This window comes from Apodemus sylvaticus, chromosome 14, assembly GCF_947179515.1.
Source record: "Apodemus sylvaticus chromosome 14, mApoSyl1.1, whole genome shotgun sequence".
Lineage (NCBI taxonomy): Eukaryota > Metazoa > Chordata > Mammalia > Rodentia > Muridae > Apodemus > Apodemus sylvaticus.
Window position 1 is genome coordinate 43,008,928 of NC_067485.1, and position 13,076 is coordinate 43,022,003.

General features: G+C 42.1%; 1 protein-coding gene across 1 annotated transcript; it reads left to right on the forward strand.

Annotated features, from left to right (window-relative positions):
• The first annotated feature begins 539 nt into the window (after positions 1 to 539).
• On the forward strand, positions 540 to 10,728 carry Slc17a4 (solute carrier family 17 member 4). Its single transcript, XM_052156613.1, has 11 exons — positions 540 to 621; positions 2,666 to 2,865; positions 4,043 to 4,276; positions 4,363 to 4,450; positions 4,895 to 4,981; positions 6,427 to 6,545; positions 6,661 to 6,822; positions 7,735 to 7,867; positions 7,944 to 8,091; positions 9,199 to 9,289; positions 10,594 to 10,728. The coding sequence occupies exons 1-11, from the start codon at positions 540 to 542 to the stop codon at positions 10,726 to 10,728; spliced, it is 1,479 nt and encodes a 492-aa protein (XP_052012573.1).
• The last annotated feature ends 2,348 nt before the right edge of the window (positions 10,729 to 13,076 follow it).

Below are 13,076 nucleotides of genomic sequence, written 5' to 3' on the forward strand. Positions count from 1 at the left end.
AACCCCTGCACCACTGAAACAGACCCTGCCTCTGTGGCCCACCCTACATTACAGAAGAGTTAGTGCATGACTCTAACTTTTCATTGCATCCACAGAGACAGCTCTCTCCAGCTTTGGAGCAATTGCCAACATGGCCAGCTGCCTGCCATATTTTACTTAGTCTAAGTGTTTTTAAGAGACACTTTCTGCGCCCCCTAGAAAATATAACTTGTTGGAATCTTTCAAATAAAATTTCAAATAAGTGGTTAAATATTTATGTGCAGCTGTCACAAATACCAGTCTAAAACAGTGACCATGGAGACATAGAAGGAAATGCATGATTGATTTATGCATTTCAGACTAGATTCCCTCATTTCAAAGATACAGCTATTAAAACTTGGGATAACTATATCTTTCCCAAGGCCTCACATTTTGTTACTAATAGAGTCAAGGATGGGAACTACGTTGTATAAAATACAGAATGCTTTCCTGTCTATGTTTGCTCTTATATGCTTTTATTTCAGTAAGTAGATGCTGTACCTTAGGAGAAGAAAGTCAACATGTCTACTGGAGCAGACCTGAAGGGGAGAGAGGGAGACGTTCCCAATGACAACATGACCCAAGAACAATCCTTCAAGAAAGGTAAAGTCACACATGGAACTCTGGTTATGAGGGAAATAGGAGACACGTCACCCCAGCTTCCTTTTTATTGATAGACAGCATTTTTCTCACTGCGGCCAATAGCAACAGGGCCAAGTACTGCTGAAGCAGTTTTACGTTTAATTATTTCAGTCCTCACAGGTAATCTTGAAGGCACATAGAACAGGTAAGAATCATGTGGCCATTACTGGGAAGTGAGAAGAAAAAACCCCAAAACAACTCCAAAGAATAAATAAGCAAAAAAGAAAATAATTTATCCATTAAAAAAATCCAAAAAACAAAAACCACAAAAAGCAAAAAAACAAAAAATGACTAACAAACCCAAACCAGCCTCACAGCAGATTCTAGATAGGAAAACAGCTTGGCCTTTGGCTTTCTGTCTATTATTATCTAAATCGTTTCAAGTCACTGTCAAGATGGAAAACTTACAACTTTTCCCCCACAACGCTAGCAAGGACAGAATAATAGACATGTACAGGACTACAAATTCATCTTAATTTCATATACCAGATAAAATTCTAGCTAAAGAAACAGCCTGTGACTAAGGATTGACTGTTTCAAGGATGCCAGGAGAGTCAAGTGTTAGCTCGCACCATCATAAGGCATTCACAGGAACCCTTCAGCTCTCCTCGCAGCCTCTGCAGGCAGGCTCTTTACAACCCTGCGGAGTGCAGAAGCCATGGACGCTGTTGAAACTGGCTGTTAGTAGAGCATCTGGGATGGAGATCCAGGTGACCAATTCTGAGATTAGAAGACATCTGCGAAAACCCATGAGCACTAACATAGGAGCAGGATAGTGTAGTGTGGTTGACAGGCATGTCACGTGCACAGGAAGCAACATAAAGTGTTGTCTCCAGTGCCTTCTGATCTGGCAGAGGCACCCCCTTCACTATGCTGCTGCACAAAATGAAAGGATGATATCAATGCTGCAAACAGGAAAGCAAATGGTCTTTCCCCATGCGCTGGGCATAAGTGTGTATATATTATGTGCATGTGTGTCCATCCTCTTCAAATCAAAGTCCCAGGGGAAGAAGCATGAAAATGACAGACACTGAGTGTGGTCACACCTGTAGCCCCAACACTCGGAAGGAGGACGTTGTAGGATCTTGAGTTTGAGGACAGCCTGGGCTATGTAATGAAACCCTGTCTCAACAAGCAAACAGTGATAGTAAAATTAGTTTAGTTACATAAGCAACCCAAACTACTTGATGAAACTTACATGGGACTTAACTAATGAGTTCAGTTTCATGTTGGGACAGAGAAAAAAAATGGAATATGACATAAAAAGAACAATGACCAAAATGCCACTGTAAATGTTTTTAGATGGAGCAAGGAGACTTTTTCAACGTTAAGTGGTCCTAGACTCAGGCCACAGGTGGTATCTGCTAATTTTTGAATTTAAACAAGTGCATCTCCACACAGTCTCACCTGCTCTCTGGCTGAAGCTGGGAAGCTGTAACTCAGACTTTGAACATGGTGACCACATGTTAGCTCTGGATTTCTCTGCCTACTAGTTGCAGGCACACTAACATGATTGGAACACAGGCAAGCTTTGCACAAGCTTAGACAACAGTGTTAAGATGAAGATGATACACATCTTCAACCTAACACTAGCCTGTCACTCAAACTACAAACAAGTTAAATATCCTATTGCTAGTTATAAATGGCCCTGAGTCGTTTCAAACCCTCCTGAGCACTCAATCACGCACGCAGGCACACATGCATGTGTGCGCAAGCAATCTCAGCTTCCTGACAGTTCTTGTTCTAAATCTGTTCCTGCCCTTGATGGCTCATCCCAGAGCCCCCAAAAACCCATCTCTGAGTCTGGCTCTCCAGACATTCTTCAAGGCTCTGCTTCCAGGGAAGTAGCACTCCCTCTTGGGAGAATGGAGCCTCCCATAGAACAGTGTCCAGTCTCCCTATAATTCTGAGATTCAAGAGACACCAGTCTTCTGCCTCCTCCAGTCTTAGAAAGTATAGGAAGAAAGAAGGCTGACCATATAAGTTTTATTCCTTCCCCTTTTAGGTTTCTGCTCACTACGGCATGGTCTAGCCTTCATCTTGCATCTCTGCAATTTTTCTATTTATACCCAACAAATGAACTTGAGCATTGCCATAACAGCTATGGTGAACACCACAGAAGCATCCAGCCACCTCAATGCCTCCACAGAAAGACCACCCACGGACTCCCAAGATGTCTGGAATGAAACACTGCAGGAATCTAAGGTAGTGGTCTGTTTTGTGAACTATTTCTTTGATTCAACGAGCATCTTATGAGCAAATGAAATTCCTTTAGCATGAGAACATAAATGCATATCTGAGGAAATTTATATCTCTCTCTGCTTAGTGAGTGAAACCATGGCTAAGTCAGAATGAAGCATGGTTAATGATTCAGTAAAACTGAATTCTTCTTCTATAAGAATGCAAAACCTTATAGAACCACAAAACCAGCTTCACAGATTATGTTCTCTTTCTCTTCCACATAGTGTTGAATATTTCAGCTATGTTTCTTTCTTTATGAGCTTTTCATTCTGTCTGTATCTATCTATAATATGCACAATAATACATATCTATATTATAGATATGTATCTATCTATAATATAGAAGTCATATATATACATATATGTACATATAGGCCATATATGTACATGTATATGATGTATACATGTATGCATATGCATGCATGTATGTACACTTACATACTCACACATACACTCACACAAACACTCACATACACACACTCATACACACACATTCACACACACATATTCACACACATTCACATACACATTCACACACACTCACACACTTACACACTCACACACACTAATACACATTCACACACACTCATATATACACATTCACACACTCACACATATTCACACATATTCACATACACACTCACACAGGTGTGTTTACTTGAGTGTGTGTGTGCTTTGTCCTTCTGAGACAGCAATTTTCTATGACTGTCTTCAAATTCAGTATCCTCCTGCTTCAGCCTCCTGAGTCCTGGGATTCCATGCATATATCACCACACCCATCGTGGGCTCCCTTATTTTAACTGGTCAGTTACTTGGGTCAGGGTAATAAGAAAGAATATGATGTTAATATACTTAGGTTTGTTTTTTTCCATTATGAAACTGGGGGATTGGAAGAATTGAAGAGAGGTTGAAATGAACTTCAAATCGCTTTTTGTTTGCCAAGTGAATTTTGTGTCTCACTGTGAATAGTCAGCAGCTGAGCCAGGTGTGAGCACAGCTACAATCTCAGGACGCTGGAGGTGCGAGCAGAAGGAGTAGGAGATCGAGGTCAGCCTGGGCTGATGAGAACATGTCCCCAAAACAAAATGAAATGAAATGTGTCACCTGTGTAGCCAAATAATGAGGACCCCTTTGTCCCCTAGGCCCCTGTTTACGACTGGACACCTGAGATCCAGGGAATCCTCCTCAGCTCCCTCAACTACGGATCATTCTTAGCTCCACTCCCCACTGGCTATGTGGCGGGAGTATTTGGCGCCAAGTACGTGGTTGGTTTGGGCTTGTTAATTTCCTCAGTCCTGACTCTCTTCATTCCGCTGGCAGCTGACGCTGGAGTGGCCTTGCTCATTGTGCTCCGGGTCATCCAAGGCATGGCTCAGGTATCACGATCTTTACCAAGTATCACTGGCATAAACCTATGTTCTCGAATGAGCTGATATCTCTAAGAATGGAAATTTTCTCCCAGGTTATGGTATTAACAGGTCAGTACTCAATATGGGCCAAATGGGCTCCCCCACTGGAGAGGAGTCAACTCATCACCATCGCTGCGTCAGGTAACTGGGACAGTAATCTCATTTCTATACATGTCCCGTCCAGGAGGACACCCAGCCATGGCCTGCTGTGAGAATGAAAGCCTGTATCCTAGTTACTCCTCACTTTATAATACTTGCTTTTAAGACCTAGATGACCTTTTGTGATCAGAACATGTTAATAATGTACCAACAATACTTGTAGTTTTGCTTACATTCATTTCTTTTACCCTCACAGGAAAATTATAAATCATTTAAGGAGTAAGCACATAGTGTAGAGAATCCGAGACACAAATAGACTGATAAGTGTCTGAGATCATACAGTCCCTGAATAAGGGAGCAGGGTCTGGATTGTGTAGTCTGTATTCAAGTCCGTACTCTCAATCACTGTCACTCAACTCTGTAGGAAGCATGCTGATTCCCAAGACCAGCTCTCTTACTCACAGTGTCCTTGTATCTTTTGCTCAGGGTCAATGCTTGGGACCTTCCTTGTCCTTATTGCTGGTGGCCTTCTTTGTCAGGTCCTAGGGTGGCCTTATATATTTTACATCTTTGGTGAGTTTATTCTTTTCTAAAACCTCAAAATGTTTCTCTATGACAGATGGCTGTGTCTCTGGTTATCGATATTCTAATAGGTAGCATTTGTGTGAAGTTGGCAATGTCCAAAATTAGTCAAGGTGTAAATCTTGCTGACAATAAAAGAGGATTTAAATTTTAATATTCTTGGAGCTATAAAGATGGCTTAGCAGTTTGGAGCACTTGCTGCTCTTGCAGAAGACCCAGGTTTAATTCCTAGCCCCATAAGATGGCTCAAAACCATCTGTAACTCTAATTTTAGGAGTTTCCAATGCCCTGGTCTTCAAAAGTGCACATACACATATGCAGACAAAACACCCATATATAAAAAACAAACCTGAAAAAGAAACTAATATGAATTTTAGTGGTCCAGATATATATATATATAACTGAGGAAACGTATAACTTTAAGGACATCAACATATGCCTTTCTGAGCTAGAGATATGGCTCAGTTGGTAAAGTGATTGACTTGTCGGCACAAGGAACTGAGTCTGATTCCCAGAACCCATGTAAAACATTTTGGTATCAAGGTGCACATCTATAATCTTAGCACTGGAGAGGCAGAGATAGGCAGGACCCCATACTTGTTGCCAGCCAGTCCATCCTCCTCGGTATGTCCTTTGGAAATGCTGTGTCCAAAGACCAGGTAGATGACACCCAAGAGATGACAGTCAAGTTTAATGGGCCACATTTCCACTCAGTACTTATGATGTTGAGTTCTCCAACACTGTACTAAGGGATGTATTAGATAAATTTTGTTTGATGATGATTAATTTTATTCTATGTGTAAACATGGCCTAGGGAATCAATTGCACATAAAACAAGAAAGATAAAAGAAAAGCAGGGAAGGGTTCAATGAAGAAGAGAATTTTGCAGTACAAGCAGCCAGAGGAGTGCAGGCTGGTGCTTAGCTATCAAGAGGAAACATACCAAAATGTAAAGCCATGTGTGGATCCTCAGTGTAATTCTCTCTGTGTGTGTGCGTGTGTGTGTGTGTGTGTGTGCGCGCGCGCGCGCGCGCGCGGCGCGCATTTCAAAGCTTCTCTGAATCAGTGGTCTGAAGCAGCTGTTATACTTCTTCAAGTCCCACTGAACACATAGGGGGCATCCTATTCTCTGTTTCTCTCGTTTGCCATGAGCCATGGGTTCACCGGAGCATGTTCCTCCCTAGAGGACAATGAACAAAAACAGTGTCTCTTAAGGCCTCAACTGGCAGCTACCCTAGGGCATGACAAAAGCAAGGTGTATGAGCAAGACCATTTTCAAAAGCTGAGGAAGTACCTTCCACTATGACAGGGCCATTCAAGGATGCAGTTGAGGGTGAGAGCAAGCTATCAGCACTGGTCATTGTGTCAGCCATAGGAATCATCAAACTGAAAGAAAATGCTGATCGCTCTAGTGCTGACTGGTCCTTCTATTCTAGGTGGAATTGGCTGTGCCTGTTGCCTGCTCTGGTTTCCTCTCGTTTATGATGACCCACAGAATCACCCCTTTATCAGCACTGGTGAGAAGAGATACATCGTGAGTTCGCTGGCTCAAGAGGTACATTGAGGAATTTCCATATCAGTTCCCTATCCGTGGGCATTTCTGAGGCAGAGTGTAACAGGGGTGCTCCTATCTTGTGATGGAGAGGATAATCTCTTGGTTTTTCCTTTAGGATTGCTCACTGGGCTGGTCTCTTCCCATTAAAGCCATGGTGAAATCTCTCCCACTTTGGGCCATTGTAGTTTCTTATTTCTGTGAATACTGGCTGTTATCCACGGTAATGGTTTATACACCCACATATATCAGCTCTGTACTTCAAGCAAACCTCCGAGATGTGAGTACAAAGAAAGCTGACCTAGCTATTGCATTTCTCTACATGATCCCATTCACGCTTGCAGGATAAGAAATTAGGCCAGGAGCCTTCATAAGAAATGCAGTTAGGTTGGATTCACATTGACCTCAGTGTGGTCCACTTGGCACTTGAGCAGAGTTATGGTTCCAAATCAGGTCATGGTGTCAAACTTTTAAAAGTCTTATGCAAACGTTTATACTTAGTGAAGTCAACACTGATAACAAGATGCTCTATTGGAAGCATAAAAAATTAAAAAGATTAGTAAGTTCTGTTGCAAAGAAGTTACTAGATTTTGCTTTTCTTTTCTTGATTTTTTTTCTGAGATAGGGCTTCACTAAGTAGCCTAGGCTTGTGGGGAATTCACTATGTAGCTGAGGCTAGCCTCAAAATACAAGTTTTCTTACCTCCACCTCCCCCACTGTGGGGATTATCCATATGTATCACCAAGCATAGCTCATAATGTTTAAAATGATTATTTCTAAATGATCTTTATACATAAAGAGAACATTTGTCATTTTCTTTTATTAAAAATCAATGAAGCCAGGTATGGTAGCATATGCCTTTAATCCCAGCACTTGATAGACAGAGGCTGTAGGATATGATGTGTGAGTTTGAACCAACCTCCTCTATATAGTGAATCTTGGGTCAGCTTGGGCTACATGGTAGAAGCTTCTGTTAAAAATAATAATAATAATAATAATAAAAGGACCATGATTGAGTTATGTGCATAGTTTCTGTAAAGAATTAAATTTAAGTAAGAGACTTAATTTAGATTGAAAGTGATATTTGTATAATGTAAAACCACAGACATGGTTCATCATCCATTCAGGATCAGTCTGGTCCAAGATGGGGAAGTGCTGAGGATACTTGTATTTACCTGTCTCCAATCTCCAGAGTGGAATCCTGTCAGCCCTGCCATTCATGTTTGGCTGTGTCTGCATTATCCTTGGGGGTCTACTGGCAGATTTTCTCCTCTCCAGGAAAATCCTCCGACTTGTAACTATCAGGAAGCTCTTCACTGCCTTAGGTAGGTAAGGGCTCGGCTGGCTACTGTGGTTGTGGGACTCAGGAGCCACTTCTTTATGCGTTTTGCTCTGCTGCAGGGGTCCTTGTCTCCTCTGGGATCCTCGTGCCCCTGCCTTGGGTCAGATCCAGCCGCAGCACCACAATGGCCTTCTTGGTACTATCTTCTGTCTTTGCCAGCCTCTGTGACTCAGGAGCCCTCATTAACTTCTTGGATATAGCTCCACGGTAAGGACCCTTTCCTTCATCTTCACAGCTCAGTTCAGGACCAGGAAGCCTACCTACCCTTGCTACAAAGGTAAAGGGTAGTGTAGCCCAGGTCACAGGGGATCATCACATCAGTGCTACATCTCCATAATTCCTAGAAGGGACCCTGGGCTAGTCAGCCATGGAGCTGATCCTAGCTGAAACAAGAACAGTCTGTGGCCACACAAACACTTCAAATGTCACTTGTCAGTCTCTGCCAAGGATTGCAGCCAAAGGTCTCAAGAGATCCTATCATGGAGGCCTATGTGAAGCTTAAATAAAAGGAAACAGGGTTGGGAGTGATGTCTCAGTCAATATATGCTTGTCGGGTAAGCATGTGCAGTTGAGTTACTTCCCTAGAACATGCATTACAAGATGATAGCAAAAGATAAGATAAGCCAGGTGTAGTAGTGTGTGCTTGTAATATCAGTGCTGTGAAGGTGGTAATAGGCAGAGTCCTGTAGTTTGTTTGTAGTTTGTCTAACCTACTGGCCATTTTCTAGGCTAGTGAAAGACACTAATTCTAAATGACATGTGGATGACACCAGAAGAATGACACCCACAATTATCTTCTAGCTTCTATGTGCTAGAAGCACACATATACGCATGCACACTGGCACAAAAGCCACAAAAATAAAGTAAAAAGAAACATTACCAGAGTGAAAAAATCATTATGTCTGGTGCAAGTTATGCCAGAAAGAACCAAGACCAGACATAAAACTCCCAGAGTCTAACTCAGGCAACAGGACATATTTCATTATCATACAATGGGCCACCAAGACATGTAGGAAATGGGCTGGTCTCAGAGGATAAGCATCTTGTAACATGAAGGTCTTTAATGAATAAGGAGAAGACTTTTGCTTCCCTAAACAGAGCTACGAGATTGAGCTCAATAGTAAGAACCAAGAAGGTGACATGTGAGCATAGGCTACCCCCTGAAAGACTGAGCCTGTAGCACAGGATTATAAGGATATAACGATAGCATATTTTGTTCAGGTTTAATGTACATCATCCTAAGAATCCCAAGAGACAAGCATAGAGATAGGACAGGGCAAGCAACATGTTCACATGTGACCACCCCCTTCCCAGGTATGCTGGCTTTCTCAAAGGACTATTGCAAGTCTTTTCTTACCTATCTGGAGGCATAGCTCCTACTGTTGCTGGATTTTTCATCAGTCAGGTAAGCCTAAACATTGTAAGGAATATTAATAAAAGTAACTGACAATGGTGGTTAGTAGAAGTCAGTCTAAGGTACTATTAATTCCTTAGTGAGAAAAAACTCAAAGCTCCTGAGTCTGGAGCCCCCAACATACCTTCATTCCCATCTGTACTTATGTAAGGAAATTCCATATTCCATGGGGGTGGTATGTGAGAGAACACTCTGTCTAGCAACATGTCTTTGGAAATTGATATACAAACTGTTTAGTGAATGACAGAATGAAAATCTTCCAGCACCTTACACCTATGTTCCTAAGTACTCCCTCTGCTATGCATGAAACATTTGCTCAGAGCAGAAGCTCCTGGGAGCCTGGTGCTGGGATGCTGCTTTGTCAGTCTGAAGCCTTCCATCCAGGAAGGAGCACTTTGACCTAGTTACAATACACAAGGCAAGGTGGTGCATGCTTATAATCCCAGCACTTGTGAGGCCAGCTCGGTCACATTGTTAGAGTCTGCCTCACAAACAAATCCCTGAAAGAAGAGAAGGTAAAAATAAACAAATAATTAAACAAGATAACTTGAGTATTGCCTAAGAATTATATAGATATAAATTCCACATGGGAAAGGATGTCTATGACATTTATGAAAAATTTCATTTTTACCTTACCCATGACTGTGTATCAGTAACTTGGGGAAAAGGCAGGAGATTAACAAAGAAAGGATTTTTGTTTTAATGAAATCAAGTCTCCTCTTGCTTTTGAAGCTTCCATTCCTTTCTAGTCTCTGAAAGCACACTATTAGAGATTGGGTAAAAAGTAATTCTCATATAGACCTTGTTTCTCTTGATTGACTGATCAGTTCACTCATTCATTCAATAAACTATTAAATATTAGCATGTACGAAGACAATTGTTTTAGTGTACAATCACACAAAAGTCTCCCAGCTATATCCCATGAAATCTATATTTAAAAAAGAAATTGACAGAAAACTAAAATGAATTATAGACATATTATTCTGAGAGAAGAGAGTAGGAAACACGGCTGATCTCTTAGCGTGTGATCAAAGAGGAATCTTTGACAAGGTGACATTAAGCAAGTACTAGAAAAAAAAAGTGAGAAAATGACCCAAGTGATGGGAAGTGCCTTCTAGCAGAGGGAAGAGGGGCCTGGTATGGGACATGCAGCAGTCTGTTCCAGGAACAAGATGGGAGATGTGTAGGCTGAGCTGAGGTAGAGGAAGGAGCATCAAGGCATAGAACCACAACTGTTCTAAACCAGGGGACAAGAAGTAAGCCACCATTACTAATAGGTAGCTTCCTGCCTCCAGGATTCAGACTTTGGCTGGAGAAACGTCTTCTTACTTGCAGCTGCTATTGATGTAGTAGGCCTGCTCTTCTACCTCATCTTCGGCCGAGCGGAGGTACAAGACTGGGCTAAGGAACCGACATTCACCCATTTCTGAGCAAAGTTATCAATGAATAAAAAAATGCTTTTGTGCCCACTGGACAGCTAAAGCCGTCCAAGTGGAAGCGGCTTCATTTCCAGGATCATTTAAGAGAGCCTGGCTGTGTGAGACTAAAGGTATTTTTTTCCATGCCTGGAGGTTTCACAAAGGAAAGAAAAGACTGGTTATTTATAAATGTGTGCTCATGAAATCATGGTGTGTCTGAAGTTCTACAAATCCTCGATACTTTCCCCTGTTGCCATGGTAAAAGCACCAGGGACTGGAGGACAATTTGCCACCAAAGCTAAAGAGGAAGCCGGAAGTACAGGCGTGATGAGTTGGAACCACAGGAGAATGATATCAACAAACTGTAAGCTGTCAGCAAAGAGAACCTTCACCCCAGAAAACAGGATGTTTGGGAGCCAAGGTTCTGCGGCAGGAGGCCACTCATGCCAAGGAAGGAGGTGAAAAGAGTCAGTGTGGCTCTTGGTGTGTGGAGGGTGCCTAACTGAAAACAGCCAGGATAAAGGGCAAGGAAGAATTAGTCCATCATGCAAAAAGGAATGACCTTTCTCCAACTAATAAAAGCAGGGTAGTAGAATCTGGCAGCTTTCTGTATGTGGACCTTGTCTTTGGATCAAAAGCACTTCTGCAATATGAACATCACCCAGGCACTCTCCGGCATCTAGTCTTCCACCCACAGCTTCCATCTTTCTGACCACTTTAACCTGGGTCCCACATCTGTAGATCCGTGAAGATCCCTTATGAATTAGTCTTAGTGAGTAGAATTGCCTTGTGATCTTTCCATGTGCTACTTTGCAGCATCAGTCTCATCCTGTATGTCCTTTGCCTGCTTCTCTGACGCTTATAACCTCAACCATTGTTCAGTGGGTTGCATTTGATGTAAAGTGTCTCCTAAAAATGTATGTGAGACCTCTGCTTGCTTCACTTCATTTTCAATGTTTCTTTTCATTAAGAATCCACATGGGTGATACAGGAACAACAAATGAGAACAGAAATGCTCAAACACTAAGTGAATATTAATGAATGCATTAGTGTGTGTGGAGACATGGCATACATCACAATCATGCACAGCTTGTAATAGTTCACTATCACAGGAGGATATATGACTTTAATAACAGTTCCACAAGGGAATGCTTAGTGATAGCTGTTGAATATGGAATAAGTAGGGGCACAGCTTACTAAAATAAGTGTCATGCTCTAATTTAAGGGTAGCCACAATCACACAGCATCAATTGAGCTGGCATCTGAAGATCATCTCATGCAAGAGACTGATGCTAGGAGTTTTCCAAAAGATCTGCAGCATATGAAAAAGTTTGGTGGCAGGAGAGAAAAGTCCGGTAAAAAAGAGTAGGGTATAAGAGATTATGGTAGTATTGAGGTCAAGAACACACAGGGTATTGTGGACCCGGTGAAGAAAGAATATTGGTCTTTACATTGAAATCAGTGAAATCGAAAGGGACATGATCAGGTTCTGATTTTCAGTGGTCACACTGCAGAAGAAAGTTGGTTAGGGGGCTCCAGTGCAATCTGGGGAGTGGTGGTCCATTGCATGGTGTTAGAGGAGGTAGTAAGGGTAGGTAGTAAGGTAGCAATAGCCTGGCTACATTACTACTCTATGAGAGCATAGGTGATTTCTACAGCAACAGTTGCATTTTGGATTGGTTTGTTAGAATAGTTGGGATGCTTGTCACAATGATAGTAACATACTCAATGAAGACCAAAAAATGGGAACATGGACACAAGGTTTGGATGGCACTTGTGATATTTGGGGTTCGGTTATGAATTTGGAAATAATTTAAATATAGGTCATAATTGAAATTTTCAAAATGAGTGAAAGTACCTGGGTAGACAGTATGACATAAAAACAGAAGCTTATGACTAATCCTTCAGGATTCCCAGTGTTTAGTGGTCAGCCAGAGGGTGATTAGAGAGAGGGAGATAGATGTGGGAAAGGATAGAGGGGAAAGGGAGGGAGGAAAAAAGCATAGAAGTAAAACCAAGAGATTAGCATTACGATGGAGACCTAGAAAGAGTGCCCTGTAAACAGGAGTGAGCAGTCAGTATGGCACCAGTCTGCAGGGGTCTGGCTGGCTGATAGGGAGAAAGCAGAGTGAGGAGAGGGGAGTCTGGCTCCTGAGACTTTGGAGGCAAAAGAGTGGAGGGAGAAAGGTGAGAACTTTTCTCCCAGATTGGACACAGTATGGGGCAAGCTTGTTGAAGACCCCAAGGCAGAGCTAGCTGAGAAATGAGAGTGACATTAGCAACAGCATCAGGCTTGAATGCAAAGTTCCTGGAGAAGGCTGAGGGAGCCAATGGTGTGACCCAGAGCCTAGCTAGGAAGA

Excerpts from the sequence above, each read along its gene's own strand:
- Slc17a4 (XM_052156613.1), top strand. The coding sequence starts at position 540 with ATGTCTACTGGAGCAGACCTGAAGGGGAGAGAGGGAGACGTTCCCAAT. Across the intron at positions 2,866-4,042 it reads AAACACTGCAGGAATCTAAG|GCCCCTGTTTACGACTGGAC; the intron begins GTAGTGGTCTGT and ends TTTGTCCCCTAG. Across the intron at positions 7,868-7,943 it reads GAAGCTCTTCACTGCCTTAG|GGGTCCTTGTCTCCTCTGGG; the intron begins GTAGGTAAGGGC and ends GCTCTGCTGCAG.